General features: G+C 36.3%; 1 protein-coding gene across 5 annotated transcripts in view; it reads right to left on the bottom strand.

Annotated features, from left to right (window-relative positions):
• DOCK4 (dedicator of cytokinesis 4) overlaps positions 1-18,829 on the bottom strand; it is a 249,294-nt gene that overhangs the window by 72,762 nt on the left and 157,703 nt on the right. For all 5 annotated transcript variants that reach the window (XM_040550612.1, XM_040550631.1, XM_040550644.1 and 2 more), the window contains exons 17-24: positions 18,054-18,210; positions 11,997-12,094; positions 11,774-11,857; positions 11,575-11,675; positions 10,786-10,867; positions 9,549-9,719; positions 7,853-8,045; positions 698-825 (exon numbers count right to left, since the gene is read on the bottom strand). In XM_040550612.1, the coding sequence (XP_040406546.1) occupies positions 698-825; positions 7,853-8,045; positions 9,549-9,719; positions 10,786-10,867; positions 11,575-11,675; positions 11,774-11,857; positions 11,997-12,094; positions 18,054-18,210 (1,014 nt within the window). The remainder of the gene's footprint in view (positions 1-697; positions 826-7,852; positions 8,046-9,548; positions 9,720-10,785; positions 10,868-11,574; positions 11,676-11,773; positions 11,858-11,996; positions 12,095-18,053; positions 18,211-18,829) is intronic.

Raw genomic sequence — 18,829 nt, 5'->3', positions numbered from 1 at the left:
CACTAATCCAGGAGCAGCTGCAATAAGAAAATTGCAGTGCCAAAGCTGCAGGTCACATCTCCACCAAATCAGTGACCGGGCAACTTTAATTTCTAACAGAAGAATGAAATGAAGAAACGCATACAACAGTTCTCACCAACGCATTACAGGGTAAGGTGTGCTGGCCTTGGTTTGTATGTGCTGCACTGAATACAAGCTATGTTTATTTCTTGTTGTCTTACATCCCTTTGCCTGTCAGAACTTCACCATCATCTTCATGCCTGCCAACAGACCTACCTAAGCTAGCTCTCATATGCAGTTTTCACAGATGAATTTGCAAACACAAACATTAGAAATAGGCCACAAAATTTACCAACTAATCCCTAAGTACAATTCCTGCAATAGTCATATCTATCCCTTCTCTATACTATCTTTGTGTCCCCTATGACTAAACAGCCCATGATAAATAGCCCATGCCTCTACCAGAAAGTGGACATTTCTTTCTGAAACACAACACTCAGAAAGAGTCAAAGCTTGGCAGAAAATAACGTGCCTCAATTAAAGTATTCTTTCATGAAAAGAAAAGGTGTCTGAGAAATCAAATTTACATTTGACTCATTACACAGAGAATTCTTTAAAATGCTCTTCGTCAAGGTCCAGCCTGCGTCTTCTATAAAGAAGTTCAGTACCTTGTGGATGTGACATGCTGTTTACTTACTGAGCTGTTCTTCTTGATGAGACAAAATATGTTGCTAAGGATACGTGCACACATTATAAGATCCTTCTGTTCTTGTAAATGCATGTGGAGATGATGTAAAACTACTGGAAGAAGAATATATCGAGAATCTGAAAAAAAATGAAAACTTTTATGAGTAGGAGCTTCTTGCAGAATCGTTTCATTTTAATACAGATATACAAATAAGTCTTCTGTTCAGAGCTCTAGTTCTGAGAAGCAAAAGTTTTTACTTGCTTAAACCAACAGTTTTGATAGGTGGAAGCCTTTACATCATAATATCATAACAAACAAAAGCAAATATTCGAAGAATGAACGACGTGTGGAAAGGCTCTATGTTGTACCATGGACAGAGACAAACACCGCTGTGTGCAATATAGTATATAATGGAAATTATATATTTATTGAATTATCATGCAAAAAAACATAGCACAATAATACTCAAATTCAAAATAATGTGGAATTATGCTCTAGCCTTTCCTGCTATGCGACAGGATACCTTTGCATGTTAAGGTCACAACAGACTTTAAGTTTTGTTACTCTGCTAATGAGTCCTAATTTATGGACCAGCAGTACTTTCAGATTTCTTTCAGGATTTGTGCTTTTCCAGATTCCTCACTCCTACTGAGTATGAGCAATTTAGACTACTGGTGTCTACATTGAATAATCTGCCTTTCCTCTAACCATTTCCTTTTCTAAACACAGCTCTTTGGTGCTATTTTTAGTCCTGAATTCTCTCAAAATGATGCAAGAACTTCATTAACATGCTACTTCTTCTTGCTTCTTTTTCTTATCACTGAAGACAATGTTAAATGGGGAAAGTCCTAACTCTTAAACTTGTTACAACACATAAAACACCTATTTACAACTTGATAAATGGAATGGGTGTTATCTGTTCTCATTTTTTTTGTTTTTAGATCTTTTCCTTAATTGAGAAACGATGTTTTCATAGAAGTATACTTGAATTATTTCCTCTATTAAAACTTTAAAGATGATTATATTATCTAAATATATATACATCTACTCAGTTCCTTTGTACATTAATGTAATTATTTCCTAAAAATTAAGTTTATCTAGCAGAAAATTTTTCTCCTTTAAAATAATTTTCCAACCAGGAAAAAATCCAGGTTTAGTCTTTGTATAAACACTTTTTCAACCTTCAAATACTTCCTCAAGCATATTCCAGGAAGGAGAAAAATCAGGTTTATTCTGGAATTTTATTTATTGAATGTTTCTTTCATTTGCTGAAATATAGCACTTATCTTGTTTTTCTCTATTATTCTCGTTTTCACTAACTATACATATAACACAAGTAAAATCATAGGGACAAGTTGATTTGTACAAACTATTTAAATATATTCTTGTTTTCAAAAGAAGCTTGTCTGCTGTTTTTGAATAGGTACTTCATGCTTAGCATTTGTTCAGATGTTTTGAATAAATGTTTTCCTCCTGAAGAAAAAATATAAATATATTTCACAGTAGGTGAAAGGCCATAAATGAATGGCCCCCCTGCCCCTTTGGCAGGGGGGTTGGACATGATGATCTCTTGAAGTCCCTTACAACCCCCACAGTTCTGTGATTCTGTGAATCTGGAACCAGTGGTACTAAAACCCCAAATCAGAGAACAATCAGCCTGTATCCAGTGGTTGCTTATCTCTGCAGGTGCCTCAGTAGGTTTTCATCAGGTTTGGTCAGATAAGAGTCCTTATCTGCCTGCAGCTGAGCAGGGGCATCTCAACCAAACCAACAAGGCATTTTCTTTAGTCCATCCAAAAAACAGAAGCATAGTAAGGTGTTGCTCCAGGTAGTCTGAGACATGAAGCATGCACAGCTGCCACTAACCCAACCACTGCAAGACCTATTGGGTGAAAATGAGAGCGGGCAAGAAGATGGGCTAGTCAGCAGACCTCTGGTCAGGAAAATACCACCTTCTGAACCCCACTGCCAGTGCTGTTTATTGCTTACTGATGGATGAAATGGACAGAACTAATGCCTGCGGCTAAGGCAAAAAGCAGGACTCTCCATTCCTATAAAAACGACCTGACATTTAGGCTACAGGGCCAACTCCTTTTTCCCTGCTTTGCCAAGTGTATTCAATTCTTAACCACGTGGTAATCCATCTTCAAGAGCAGAGATGAAGGGCTCACTCTGTAAACCAGCCCGTGGGTCTATGGTTGGGGTACTCTCCTGGGAGGCAAGTGATGTGAAGCTGACTCCGGGCTGACAAAGCACCGGGCCTGGTCTGCCATTCCCAGACCAATACTCAAATCACCACTCAGCTACACAACTGTCACAGAGCAGTTATGGTAGCTCTTTCACACATTGCTGCTGTGAGCCTTACCCCACAGGTCATGGATCCTCTGAGGACAGCAGGTCCTCTCTTGCAGCTACAACTCCAATCCCTTAGCCCAGAAGGCAAGGAGAAAATCGCAGCAGCCCTGTACCAAGGTGTTTCATCCTGATTAATTCCAGGCAGCATCCTGATGAGCACATGCAGGATTTAGTGCCTCATTTTCTGAGGTGCCCCCTACTCTGTGCACTGCACAGAATGCTTCCATATAAGCTTGGCATTATGAACTCCATTTAGAAGACCAAAGAAAACACGTGTGGCAACACCTGACTTGTAAATAATCAACTTCCATATGGTATGGCCTGAAGTGTCTCAGGTATAGCTGAGCATGCTCATTCAACAGTTTGAACTGTCCCATTTTTCCAAAAGCTCCATAAAAGGATCAGAAAACGCGGTTTATCGAGTGGATTAGCAAAAAGCATGTTAAGACTTGCAACTATACACTGGAGATAACAGCGCCTCTTACTGAACTGACTACCACATATAACACAGCTTTGGACATATTCCCTGTAAGCCCATAACCTAAATACCTCTCTGGCTTGACCTCTTTAGATGAGAGATCTAGTGATAATACAGAAGAGGATAGCTAACATCTTCACCTCTGATCAGGCTCAACCAAGGACTATGCAAGTAAGTTTTGAGAATGCAGCATACACCACTTGTCTCAGGTTATTTTTTTCCTTAAAAATTGCCAGCTGCAATGTTAGCCACCGTGTACAATAAAATTAATGAGTGCAGGGAATGGTGCAATAATCAGAACTCCTAGCCATCAGTCACTGTCCTAATTTCTCTTCTGTTCAGAAAGCCAAATTAGCTGACTGTTTAAAATGTTAATACTTGTCCTTTGCAAATATTATACAGAAAGAAAAAAATTATGACATTGAGCTTTTCAAGTTCATGTTTGGCATGACTGGAAAGAGAGACCACTCTGGGCAATCCTTGTGCCTTTCCTGTGCAAGCTACATTAACATTAAACATTTAACCCACAGCACAACTTTCCCCCTTGCTTTTCAGTTAGTGGTAAAGCACCTGCACAGACATACAAAATTTTCTACACTCCAGTGTATTTTAAAGATTAGAAAGATGATATTCATTTCAATGACTACATCTGAACAGATGGTCAAAACTTCAGCCTACTTGGAACAAGAACTAGTCTAATTGGACATCTTTAAATAAACATTGAGAAGCTCTTGAACAGTGAAAAGTGAGGAAGTTGCTCTTATTTTTGATAGTTTTATTTGGACCTATTCAATTTATGCTTTCCTGCTTGGAAGAACCACTGTACTTGGGGGAGGTAGGAGAAGAAAATGCTTAAGCCAAACAGTCATCACTGCAATTCCAAAACTGAACATATATGCCTGTTCTGCAACTGCACTGGCATGTCACTGTTCTCAGTCATTTTTCAAACTTTTATGAAGAAATGCTTTCAAAATTGCCTGTAGTGCTGAAGAAAAAACATGGGTATGGCTGAGAAACTCCTCAGAACCACAGATGCAAAGAATTACTTGCATGGCTTTTACAAAATATTTTCTGGTCTTTGCTTTGTTGATTTTTTATGCATACACACACCCCTTCCCCAAGAGGCTGGAGTGTATAAGCACACACACACAGACTACTCCAAGGAACAATAAATTGCTATGGAAGACAAATTAAGAAATACTAATTAAACTGAAAAAGATCCTGGAGTACTAGAAAAAAAATCTATGGATCAACGTATAAAGCCTTCACATTTTGAAAAATTTGAGTCAATTTTCTAAAGTGTGTGTTAATAGTAGCTTGCAATGAGCACTAAAATATGTTACGACTGTTATTAAAAAGAAGTTGTGAGCCTTTTGAAAAAATTGTGGAATCAGAGGGAAAACAATACTGAGCTCCCAAGCCTGAACCTCCTTATCAGTTAATGGTATCTTTCCCTAATCTTGCTAGCATTTTTTTTTTTCATTTCAATAGGAAATGTAACGTATAACAGCATCCACTCCGTAAGCTATTTCAAAGATATTAAATTATTCTTACTGATTGTGTCTAGATATTCACCTCTGAATGGCTATAGAAACACAGTTTCCAACATGTACACTCTCCTGTGATACACAGGATGCAATTCTCAGATAAACTCATTCAAGGGGACAGACTAAGGGAAGCAGTCAGTCTCAGAAAGAAAACAAATAGGTATTTGTCACATTTCTAATCTATTGATAGTAGATTTCAGTGACAAATAAGGAAAATAATAAAAAAGCAGGTAAGAAATACATTCTATATTAAGTGGAAATTTTCATATGAACAAAATAAATAAACACATGAAGATGTCCTTAAAACAACAACTCAGGATTTTTCCTAGATTCCTAATTTTTGGTATATATGATATTTATAGTGTAAATGGTCAGAGAATTGAACTCCTCCTCTATTTATTTTGAACAGTTTGCCTCACTAATAGAGAAAGTCTTATCCAGCTACTCTTCAGTAGAGGTCCAAATCCTTGTGTTCTGAGAAGACACATTTTTGTGACATGTAAAAATTCCATCATGAGATAAAGAGCTGCAATGCACACTATGACAGGGCTAAGATACAGACTTAATCTGTTGACATCTTTTAACATCTCTGTAGTTGTTACTGGAAGAGCTGTAGTCTTAAATCTAAAATTGCTAAAATACAAATAGTTTCTATTGTATTTTAGAGGCTCAAGCCAAAGCCTCAATAACAGAGCCACTTCAAAATCCTATCCACACATTTTCAGTAAATACAATATATAACCAATGGGACACCTGCATTCTCTAAAGAGAAGTAGGCAGAGACCAGATGCATCTAATATGTCTGAAATTGCACTTAACATCTGTGCTTGGGCATCTTAAATCAACGTTGGCATGTCTGACATATGTTTTCAATAATATACCCAATATACCTCCAGATTTTAGCAAAAGCACAAATGCAGTGTCGGTTGATTTCCGCAGCAGTGGGAGTTAATGTGTTAGTCGTTCAAGCCCTAGCAGCACAAAATGCATGCAATTTCCATGCTCACATATTCTCACTTGCTTCTCAGCAAGCTCCACAAAATATAAAATGTTATCTAAGAAGTGCCCTCCTCATTTTTAAAAGTTCGAACAAATAGTTATTTTCCGCATTCCATCTAGTCCAAATGTATCAGCTAGTACTGCAGCTTGAAGTGTTCATTGTCTTCATCTGTGAGGCAGAAATCAATTATTTTCATAGCAGCAAGCCTCAACTTCATGTTAGGATGTATGGTTTACTTTACACATTAACATGGCTTAGTGCAGTATTTATTTTTTCAATAGGATTTTCAAAAGACTTCCCTCTAGGGATTGACTACCTAAAGTCTACTTATATTTTTATATATTTAAAGAGAGAAAACATTACTGGGAAAGAGACCAAGATACTGATCTCCACAAGACCCTTCAACTCAAGGATGACTGAAATTACACTGTACAAGTATTTGCCTAAGATTTCTGTCATGGACACTGGAAGCTTACATTACCGCCCAATGTCTTTCACATCAGTTTCCCTGTGGTTTAAGGAATTTATATTCAATTTGTGTATAACCTGCACTCCATGTAAATTTTAACACGCAACTTTCATTGCTTCTATAGCTGAAACCAACTCTGATGACTTCTTAGTAGTGAAACTGCATTTGAATGAAAAACAAATACTTTTACAAAAGTAGGCTACCAAAAAAAATTCTCATACATCTGAAACTAGATTTACAGTTCCAAGAAAGTTGCCAAGAGTCTCTTACGTGGCAACAAATAACTTTCTTTAAATACATTCATTCTCTTAGATCCTCTGGTGAGGCTGACCTAACCAAGATAATGGGAAGAAAATGGAAATGAATGCTACCTACCACAAGGGAGTTTGGAAAATACAAAATATAAGTTAGAGTGTCCTTAATATTGCTCTGTGAATATGGCAGTGATCTAGAGTATTGAAGGCCTGATGAATCAGCTGTAAGGAGACCTCACTGTTCTGGAGGAGACTGCTGTGGAGACTCACAATGGAAAGAGTAAGCTGCTTTTGCAACCAGAAAGAAGCAAAGTAGCCAGGATCCACTTCTTTGAGCTCTAACTTCTAAAGTACAATCATTAAAGACATTTTTTTTAAATGTCCTTAGGTGTTAAATGTTTTAAATGATCTAAGTTAATGTTTCTATTGAACTCCATCAGCCAACAGTTCTCAAGAGCACTTGCAGTAAGTAAATTAACACTTTTTATTACAAAATTAATTCCTCTCAAAATTAATATTTTGTCATTTCTATGTGTTTTGCTTAGGAATGAAAAAAAAAAGAACATTGGTGACACCACTGCACAGCATTTTTTTCTTCCATGTAGCACACGCTGTTATATACTATAAACACCAAGTATCACTTGCATCTGTGTAGGCTTTTTATGCTACATTAAGAAAATGGAGGATCAAAAGTGCTGAACTAGCAAGATTTACACAAATAACACTTAATGGATAAGTGAGAATCTGTTTGCTGAACTGCCCCCAAAGGAGGGGAAAAAAATCAAATTAGTAGAGCTTTTTCCTTTATAATTACTTTTAAAATATTATGAAAACTCCTTTCACAGACATATAGCCAGCACAAGATCAAAACAAAACTGTACTTTAAGAGTACTTGTCTCTAAAAATCTAACCCCTAAATTTAACTATCTGTATTCTTGTTAACAAGCAGCTTGTACAGAACAGAGCTTCAAGAATTGTTACTTGGGAAGCACTATTATGAGGGGCATGATTCCCCTCAATACCTGCTGACCTGTACTGCAGGCAGCCCAGGGCAACCTTACCTGGGTTGGTGTACAGGTGACTCTCTACAGTTTTCCCAATACTTTGAAGTTTAACAGCTTGAAGGGATTCATCCCCATGCATGACTGTCGGCAAGCTGCCCAGAGCATCGTGAACCAAATTTGCCACTTCTCTGACATCAAAGAGCTTCAAAAGTTCAGAGTACACAGATGGGAATGAGCTGAGAAACACAGCCTAGAGGAAAAGGGAAAAATTGGCCAGTCAGATATTGCAGCATAGGTTTGATATTTATAGAATTTAAATAACTATAGACATGTAAGTAACTGTAGAAAAATATCCATTTTTACATTTCAAGGACAGTCAGTAGCTTTAAAATTGGTCAGATTTTTCCGAGGAAATATCCTCACATTCATTAACGGGCCTACACTTGTGACTATTTCCCTTAAGCATTATCAAATGACTGTTCATTTCTTTCATGACACAGTGAAAGTAAAAAGCTCAGCTTAGAACAAAAATATTTATTATTTACAGGTTCCTCGTGATCTGTGCATGAGAGGATTTTTTTTTCAAATGATACCAGAAGCCTGCTGATGATACCAGAACAAAAAGATTTGAGGGGGAGTTGTTTGGCTTCAAGATAAGGAATATAACAGCCTCTATATCTTTCATTTTTCTAGTAATGAAAATTTTTATTTTGGAGTGAGACAGCAGTGGCAGTCTTGGTTCACTTCAACAACCCTGAAATAGGGTTAGGAATTTATTGGCGAATATAATCAGTGTGGAAAAACTGAAAAAGAAAAGAGGACAATGCCAGAGAAAGGAAGCTAGAACTGACATTCCCTTCTTCCTCTCCAAATCCTGTAACTGAGAAAAGCTACTCCTACCTCTGCCTTCTTCACTCTGGTGTCAGCTCAGATGACATACAAGGTTAAAGATACCCAGGAAGAATTCCAAACACATTTGTTCATATAATTTTGTTGTAAACATTTCACTCCAGCTGCTTATGTGATAAGAGATGGAAGAACCATCTCTCCATTCCTTTCTCTCTGATTTGCCGCCTTCTTGGAAGAATAATTTTCTACAGAGCTTAAGAAATGAATAATTCTCAACAGATCTTAAGCACCCATGGTTACAGAAGCAGGGGAAGAAGACTAGGAAGTACATCTACATTGCTAAATCTACCACACTTACTGTAGAGATCTGTCTCCTGTGTGTTTTGCCTCTTCCCTATAGCACTAGTCAATTTTAGTAGTCGGCTGAAATAAATATATACCACCTGAGTACTAAAAGGTACAGTTTAGCAAAATTTAAAGTCTTCTGCAGAGAATGAAAACTCAGAGAGCCTTTAGTTCAGTTCAAATTCTTCAGGTCCAATGTGGTTAAAACAAAACAAGCTATAAAGTGCCAAAACCAGAGAAATCTCTTTATTTGTACCCAGCAATTCTGAAAGTCATTTTAACCACTGGCATTGCCAAAAACATAACAAACTGTTTGTAAATAAAAATTAATATTGGGTTTACTTTATTTATTAGATTCAGGATTATCTTTGTCAAGCATATTCAAAAGCTGCTGGTATGAAAATTTCACAGTATAGGTCAAAGGTATGAGCATGAGCTGAAAATGTCATTTTGCTCTAACAAAAACACATTTTCTTTCCTGGAAACATAGGTAAGGAACATCAATTTTTCATATTGCATGTGGAAAGTGGCAATTATCAAGGCACACTCACAAACTTACTTGTAGTTGGGATAAAGCATTAGCTCCTTTGCTCTCCTGGGACAGGAAGAAGCGTACTGACATAAGTAGTTCTTGAATACAGCAGCGAAATTCTTCCTCATTTTGTCCACCAGTGGCAATAGAGAATAATCTTCGAGACTGAACTATGTATTTAAAGATATATTCCTGTGCCTACAAATGTCAAAATCAGAGATAACTCATAAAAATAAAACAACTCATGTAAAAAAACAACAAATGCTATGATTATATAATTCATATAATGACAAGGGTCTGAAATGGGAGACTGCTATTTAATTTTGGCACTTTTTAAAAAAAATTTCGAACGAAACACTAACATTACAAAAGCACATACTCAGAAATACTCTTCCCTTGCCTTTTAAAACCTCTACAAACCAGGGAACATTTGTTTATTTAACAAATATAAAACTGCAAAATCTCAACACTGCCCCTTGCAATGCATCCTTGCATGTCTGTGGCTACTGAAAGATGTAGGACATAAACATGCAAGGCCAATATAAGAAACAGACTCAAACTTTTGAGCTGTTCTGGCATTTCCTCTGCCTGTTAAATGTTAAAAATGTTTTCCTGTGAATTGTTAACAAGATAATGCCAAAATATAAGCTTAGTTTAAATTGCAAATATAAGCTTAATTTAAGTTGCAAAACTTAAATTGTTGTTAAGAATGCAACAAATATACAGACTTTTGTTATTACTGAAACACCTAAGTTAACAGCAGCTTAGAAAAGCACAGGGTACCACACTGATATCTTATTTCCAGATCACAGCTCCTGTCCCAAATGGGATTATTCTGTTGTACAACTCAGACTGTCTCCACACTGTGCACTGTTGATGTACAAAACAGGATGAGAGCAACCAAATTTCCATTTTTAGCAAATTCCCTCTTGTCAGGATTGAACCAGTAAGTCAGCATTCTTGTCTGCCGTTTAGATTCTGTTATTGTGACAGACGTTAATACTACCAATGTAATCTATCTTTGCTTTCTTAGATCCAATTCCTACTCATGCATATCCTCATTCAGTAAGGAACATAGACTTCCAGAGTCTAATGGTAGCAAGCTCCACTGACCACCTTATTGACAAAAGAGAAAAAAGAATAAACTGACAGCACTAAAAAAGCCTGCAATTCTCTGGAATTAATACTGCATTTCCATCATTTACACATACTGTGCTCCTTTTCCTCAGTTAAACCTGTTGGTGCCTTTGAAGATTTCTGTTACCTTCAGTACTTCCTGTATGTGCTCATGCAGCTCCACTTCGGTGACTCGATCAATGTGCCACTTCAGTACTTTTATAAGATCTCTAGAATAACACATTAGAAAGTATTACTACACAGAAGCGGAAGAAGAGTTAACTTGAACTTAGAATGCAGAATAATCTTTCCTTTAAAAACACTGAAAAAAACCACAAAGTTTTGCTAATCACTACAAGCCCAATATTACAGCTAGTTTCCAGCCTGCCGATAGACCTAACAGACCTCTAATGAACAGGAAATAATTGTCATCATCACATATGCAGTGGAATTATTTCAAGAGGGATACATAAGCTCATTAAGATACAAGAGTCTCTGCCAGCATAGACTACCCCTGCTATTCCATGAATTGGTTTGCAGTCTCATTAAACTGCATTCACATTAATGAAAGTTCAGCTAGAAAATAAATACAAAGGATAGCATAGTAAGTGATGCTTACTAGTGTACTGATCTACACAGCAAACACAGTTGTAACTGAATGATGTTAAGGCTCCAATGCTGGTCAAAGTCATTTAAATAAAGAAAGCCAATGAAGAAAAAGAGACCAAATTAAGCCAAGATGAGGCCTTTCACAAGTAACCTTTATGGTAACTCAAAATTATTTTACTCCTTTTTTTAATGGCCTAAATCTGGGCATTCATATAAGCGTTAAATTTTATTCCTACTGTTACAGTTTAATTTAACCTGATGATTGATTCTGCTTAGTATACCAGTAACTTTCAGTATTCAAATCAGTTAGAAAAAGTACAGACTTCACCTGTATGCAAGTGCTCCTGCAAAGTGACTTTCAATGTAAGTGTCCATTACTGGCTTAAAGTGGTGAAACTTGCTGTCCTGCAGCAGATTTATTATGTGAACCTAAATGTGAGGGAAAAAAAATAAAAGCTTTTGCTTTTTTTTTTTCTTTTTACTTTGTTCTTAAATAGTGTTAAACATTCTCACAAAACAAAACTTACCAAACAATCAAATACTTTTGATCCATATTTTTGAGAGTTTTCATCTAAAATTCCAAATAAAGTGTCTAGTGTATCTTGAAGAAACTGATTGAAGAATAAGAGGCAGTTTGTTATTAAATATGTATTTTTGTGACACACAAATATGTATACTTGTGACAGACAATTATTTCCCTCATATTACTTGAAAGCAAAATAAAGGAAGAAATGAAAGAATGGTATATACCTTCACTATTTCAGAACCATCAATTTCTTTTAACTTTGATAGGCAACCTGCAATTTTGTCTGGGTGGGTTCTCCATTTCAGAAGGTCAAGCATATCTCCTGCCAAGACAAAATGCAAGATTAAAGCTGGAAGCAAAGCTGCATTTTGGATTTTAAATTCTACTGTTACAGTCCACTCAGCAAAACTGGGCTTCATTAAAACGAAAGAAAACATCTCAAGATTTGCTATAATATGATCTGCCCAACGATAACAATTTTTCATTCCATCCCATAATTGCTTCACCAACAGAAAATAAAAACATGGTATTGGGTCACTAAAATCAATCTCTTGTGGCAACTACATTACGCAGTCTTGCTTAGAAATTTGTCAGCTGCCACCATAAGAAAAGTAATTATCTTGCTGTCTCATATCCCATTGAAGGACACCTTCCAGAGCTGTCTTCTGACAGCTAGAAACAGTCTCTTGATAATTAGGTATGAATTGTTTTTATGTATTTTAAAATAATCATCTTCCTATGTCTCTTTAGAGCACAAACATAATGCCTCTGCTTTATTAATACGCAAGACAATCTCTACTGGAAAATAAACTCTTCTGAGCTAAACCACTCTTAAGTGTCTTCATGCTTGCTCCAGTTTTAATCCACTCTCCTTCAGCCTTCTTGATCAACGTGGTATACAACATTACAGATGAGACCTCATCACTGTTTTCTGTATCATCATTAGCAGGCTCATATGTCTGCTGCAAACACCTGGCGTGTGTGCTGTAGAATTTTCCTTTTTTGAGATACATTTGGTGACACAAACAACTCTTTCTTCTTTTTAATGCCATTCAGCTCCCTGGCAATAGCAGAATCCCCAGTAGTCTCCATTAGGGCATGATCATGCCTTTTGTACCATTAGATTTCATCTAATTTCTACTCTAGCTAATCATTTAAATCCAAGTTGCCTTGTTTTGTCTGTATCATATTTTAATTTGGTTCCCTCAATTGATGAGCCTTTTCCGCTGCCTATTAGCAGCAAATTTCATTAACAGGCTTTTTACAGTCTCAGGTTTTAGTGAAGCAACTCCTCCTTCCAAGCCCTTCCAGCCCCCAGGCCCACCCCACCAAATGAGAGGAATCAGTACCAGGCAAAATTCTTCAGATCTTGTAGTATTTTCCTTCCATTCAGGAAGGAAATTCCTTCCATTACAGTGCAACCTGCTCTTTCCCTTTTAGCCTGTTATTTACCAGTTTTTAAAATACTTATTCTAATCTGTATCTCTTGTAATTTCCCATGTGGCGTGTCACTGAAGTCCAGATGGTTTAGATCTGCTATGTTTCCTCTGAATAACAACAACAAAAAAAAACTTAGAAAAGAAAGATTAAGAAGTTTATTCTGGCACGAAATGCCTTTGATAAACCCATCCTGGGTTTTGTAGCATATTCCATTTAGCTATGTGTCTACTTTTTCATCTATGATTTCTTGTAAATACTTGCACAAAATTCATCAGAGTGATGGCCCAGTTAACATATCTACTCTTCCACCTATCTTAAACATAGGTACTGTATTTATTACTTGTGTAATATATTTATTACCCCTAGGTACTCATTTATTACTAAGTCATGTGTTACTGCTTTCAGCTTCAGAGATATACTAAAAGAAATCCCAGCTTGCTACGAGATGGGGAATTTCATGTCCAATAAATACCATTCAGTATCTGAATACAGAGTTTTGTGAACTTTGCTTGGCTTTTGAACAGTTTTCACTTCATCCTGACCCCTGCTGAACCCTGACACATTGCTGTTATTTCTCTCCCTTTTGGTGTAGGTTCTCTGCTTACTCCTCACGCTTTTTTGCCCATGACTCTCCCAGTTAGGGCTGCAGCACTCCTTCCAAGTTGCATTCAGAGCACAGAAGTTCCACAGATTTTCAAACTCTTGAATCAAATAAATCCCAAAGTTCCTTTACCTTCAAGTTTACTACTTGCACATTTAACTAACCAGCTTTTCAGAATTTCACAAAGCCTGGCTGCTTGAAATATAAAACTTTAACCACTGTCCAACCCTTCAATCAGCTTAAGCTGAAACACTCTCTACCTGATCACAGTCCAGTATCGTTTTAGAAGGGTCCAGTTCTTCTGAAATGTTCTCGCTACTTACCAAGAGAAGTAGATAACTGCAAGTTTTCCTCTTGCTTCAGTAGCTAGTTGGGTTCTTTCTACCACAGACAGTTTTCACACTCAAATAACATTTGATCCACACACATTTTGTGTCACTTCTTTCCCAGCTTGCTCCAGGAAAGTTCCTCTCTCCCATAACAAGGAATGAAATAGCATTTCTGCCCTTAATAACATTAATCTCCACCTGTACTGAAATCTTGCCAGAACTGTTAACAGCAAACCCTCTACATTATTCCACTAATATTTTGCTGCTTTTGGTGGGCACAAATTCTTTTCATACATTTATACATTTCTTTTTTGTTTTGCTTCACAATATGCTAGTGTGGAAGGGTTTGGATTAAGAGAGGTCTTCGAGTTCTGCTAGGAGTGAGGAAAGGTCCCAGGTGTGTCAGAGACACCTTCCAAAGATCAGGGACAAATGATAGGTCTTATTATTCCTCCTGTCAGGAGTTTTCAAGTAACAAACATTACAAAACCATATCGAACTGCATTTGTCTTCTGGATAATTAATTGGACTCCTACCCTCTATTCTGTTTAAGCCTCTACTTAAGTTGAGGAACAATGAAACTAGCTAAAGCTGTCAGTTCATAGTAGTAAAAATACTTCTTTACAGGTCTGCTGGAAGAACTTTGTGGGTAGATAGTTGACACTCAATATTAGGGATTTGTTGGAGGATTAAAAAAAGAAGGAGAAAGCAAATGTAAGACACTCACTTCAAAGCACTTATTTCTAGGAAAATGCAAAGTAGGAAAGACACTACTGAGATGGCATTAGCGAATAGCCCAAGCATAAATGACATGAATAGAAAATCTGACGTGAATCACAAGGGGAAGGGACAGTAATGCATCATGTAGTAAGAGAAACGAGAATATAAAAATGTCCCCAAAAATAAGTCCACTAGGAAAGCATAGTTTTGGAAAAGGGAAGAAGTCAATGCTGCTGATAAACTTTGCTGAAGAAGAAAAACATTTCCAATGCCTTCTCTATACCATGATCTGATTTGTACATAAAAAATAGCGACACCTGAGCTACCACTCTTGCCAAACAAAACAATTCCCTTCTCAAAGTCAGTAGTTTAAATCCAAAGTGCTAGGTGTAACAAATGGTTTAGAATTCGGTGTATAAGGAGCAGGTCAGTGATGATCTTTCTGTCTCTGTCCTATAAATCCCAAGACATCAGCAGTTGGCCTAGTGCAGCACTATTGCACTTCCAAATGAAAAAGCCAAACTTTTAACCAGCAATCTGTATTCCTGTTCCAGCAGGCTGCTTCTGGGGCTGCCAACACCCATATAACATCCAAGAGGAGGTTACTCTGAAAAGTTACCCCATTACTTTTCTTTTATTAATCATGAGTTTCACTTTTTTTTTTTTTTCTTTCCCCTCCTCTGATAGATGGATTACACCCCTGCATTGCAAGAAACACACTGTATGGCATGTTGTTCTGTTGATGAACAGCTGCTTACTGGGGATGTGCTGATCAGTGCTGAGAAATCAGTGGATGCCAGCTTGCTAAAATACTCCAACTTGTTGGATGGATCCTGATTCTCTGGAAGGCAGAGATCCCTCCTAAATGTCAAAACCTACATGGGACTGTTTTGATAACTACTCAGTAGAAAAATACTATATTCTCTCTTCTACTTTGTTTTTTAGGAAAATAAAATACAACTGAAATACAACTCAAATTCAGGTAAGAAACAGGCATGTTTTTGGTTTTGTTTTTTGTTTTGCTAACATCAACTGATTAACTACCTAGGATCAAAGGTCACGCTAAGGAAAAGACAACTGACAGACAGATTAAATAAGGATGGGTTCTCACAAGAGCTGTTGATGGATGCACAGGCTCCCCTGTTAGAAGCTCTCTGAAAACTGCTTGGAAATAATCCTCAAGTCCCCTCCAAAGCACCTAGGGTAAGGAAATTATGGATTCCACCAACTGGAAGCCAGCCTCCTTCCCCCAGTCCCCATAATTTTAATATGCATGAGGGCTGATGGCATGTGGGAACAGTCAATGAGAGAATGACAGCTAAGTAAAATTTCACAGCAAATTAGGAAAGCTGTGGCCTAATTCAGTCATACCCTTTACGAGTCTGGGTTTGGGGTCTTCCCCCAAATCACAGCCAGACCAACAGTGTAATTTCCAATTAATTTCCAGGACATTGGTGTTTGCAGACACATGCAAATCTCCAACAACTTCAGAAAAATCTCCACATTTAAAAACAGATTTTAAAAAATCAGCAATTTTCAAAAATACTGATACAAATATCTACTACAAAAGTAAATACAATACACAGATCTTTTAAATCTTGTTTTTTTTTTTTTTTTTGTTTGTTTTTTGTAATAAATATGCTACATTCTCTCAGGGGTAACTGAAGTAATGCTCACATGACCAAGTATCCACATGCTTTGCTCTATGTTCATTTTCTGAGCATGCAATAGATTTTGGCAAATTTTTGTTTAAAAGAATGGGGATTTGGAAACTCACCAAGATGAACTTCCCAAAGAAGATCCTTGGAGAAAATATGAGCCTGTCTATTGAAAATATTTCCACCCTCTGAAGTACTGCTGAAATAATTGTTAACTCTTTCAGAGCTGAAAAGGGGATCAATATTATTCAGATATTCTACACCCTCTTACTCTGCATATGGTAAAATAAAATAAATGGAAATTTCATGCCCTATGTCACACATCTATTTACATCAACTATAAAATGACTCCTGTACCGTGAACATAAATTAGTGAAATTCCTATAACCCCAGTCAACAGCAAAACTATTCATCAGTGAGACACTTAAGTCCCAAGCAGCACTTTCAGGCATGTCTAAGCACCAGCAGATTCATGCATTTTCCTAAATCAAGGCCTTTAACTGGAACAAATTTAGCTTATGATTGCCTATTATCATCTTTGGGGAAAATCTTTTATTGACTAACTTTTATTACTTTGAAGCTAACTGTTATGAGAATACAGAATGGATGTGCACAGTGAAACAGACCATTTACTCTTTGCACATAGTTCTGTTTCAGAAACTTGCTACTAAATGGTGAAAATTAAGATGACTGTTTCCACTTAAAAAGCTGCTCTAGTTTTTGTTATATACCTATAATCAATTTGCAAGCAATTAGCAATTTTATCATCATACATGTGAGAAGGGTAAAGATACAATCATTTCACACAAGAGGTAGCTAAGCAAGATTTTTCAAATGAAATAAAAAGCTAAGAAAAATATAAAACTAAAAGAATAGTCAGAAATAGTCAAAGAATAGTCAGAAACATTATCAAGAAAATACACAATATTTATAAGCCTGTAGAAAATTTGGCAAAAATATAAGCCTGTTTGAGTAACAGCTATATATTGTAATTAGTATGGCAAATAAACAAGAATTTTAAGAATTGTATGCACAGCAATGGTAAGGAGCATATCACACATGTATTTCCATCTCCTTCTCATAATATCCAGTGTATAAGGTTGCTTTAAGCAGTAGTAAATGTTTGTTGGCATAAAGGAAGAGAAGTGATAAAACAGAAAAGCAATATGTACCTAATAAAAACCAAAAAGCCACATCCTAAAGCCTACAAAATAAGTATTTCATAAAAACTCCAAGGCAAACAGATTAAAAGGGTTTGTAAAGCAGCTGGGTTTTGATAGTTGATTCCAAGAGTGCTGCATTTGATTCCAATATCATGTTAAATTAAAAAGCATTCTTGAACTACTTAAAATCAGTGGTTTATCATGCTGCATTGGTTTCCATCTGGATATCAAAAATTGTGAAGAAATCCTGTTTGTAAAACTGATAGAACATAAGCTATCTTTGAGTATATCCATCCTTGCTTGGCACGGAAAAGGCTAGTTATCACACTCATTTGAATTCATGATGTTTTAAATAATCAACATATCCTACCATTTTGCGTGAGTTTAGTGGAGCAGAGAAAGGACGTAATCCAGAAGGACTCTTTAGTGGTTTTTACTGCTTGGCTGTTATTTCCTAGGAAAATTCCCTTTGAAAAGGGGAGTTTGAGGTAGCGACTAGAATCCTGAAGATTTGTGTTTTCTTCACACTGTGAAAACAAACCAGTTAAAATCAATGTACTGCATGCAATTCCCTAGATTATTGTTTCTCTGCCAGAAATTGAAGAATTTTTAAAGGTCTCATACAAATGAATTCAAACAGGTCAAGTCCATTGAACATTGTTTCTATTCAAAACACGAGTCAGAAAAAAATACAATGCAAAGTTATGTGTTTAATATTTTAAATAAATACCATTACCTTTAGTCAAGTAGAATTTAAGCTATGAAAAAATTGCTTTACAATACATTCAGTATCTATGTTTAAACATACTTTAAAATAGCATAAATATTTAAAGACTAATGTCCTAGAACTAATATTCAAACATTTTTATAACTCAGAAAAAAACTTCATCAAGCCATCCTAAACATGCATTATCTGTGTGTTTATATATATGTATATATACACACATGCATATACATTACCAAAATAAAACCTAAGATTTCAAAAATAAGTTTACATGTCCTTACAATTATTATTATTTTTTTTCTCTACAGGAGCTATCTAATCCATCTATACGAAGGTTAATTTATATAGACAAAATGAGTCAGCACATTCTTTAATGAAAATATACTAATTTCAGATCGGAAAATTAGATTAAGTGGTCACAC

This window comes from Cygnus olor, chromosome 1 (genome assembly GCF_009769625.2).
Source record: "Cygnus olor isolate bCygOlo1 chromosome 1, bCygOlo1.pri.v2, whole genome shotgun sequence".
In the NCBI taxonomy this organism is placed as follows: domain Eukaryota; kingdom Metazoa; phylum Chordata; class Aves; order Anseriformes; family Anatidae; genus Cygnus; species Cygnus olor.
This window is presented reverse-complemented; position numbering and strand designations above follow the sequence as displayed.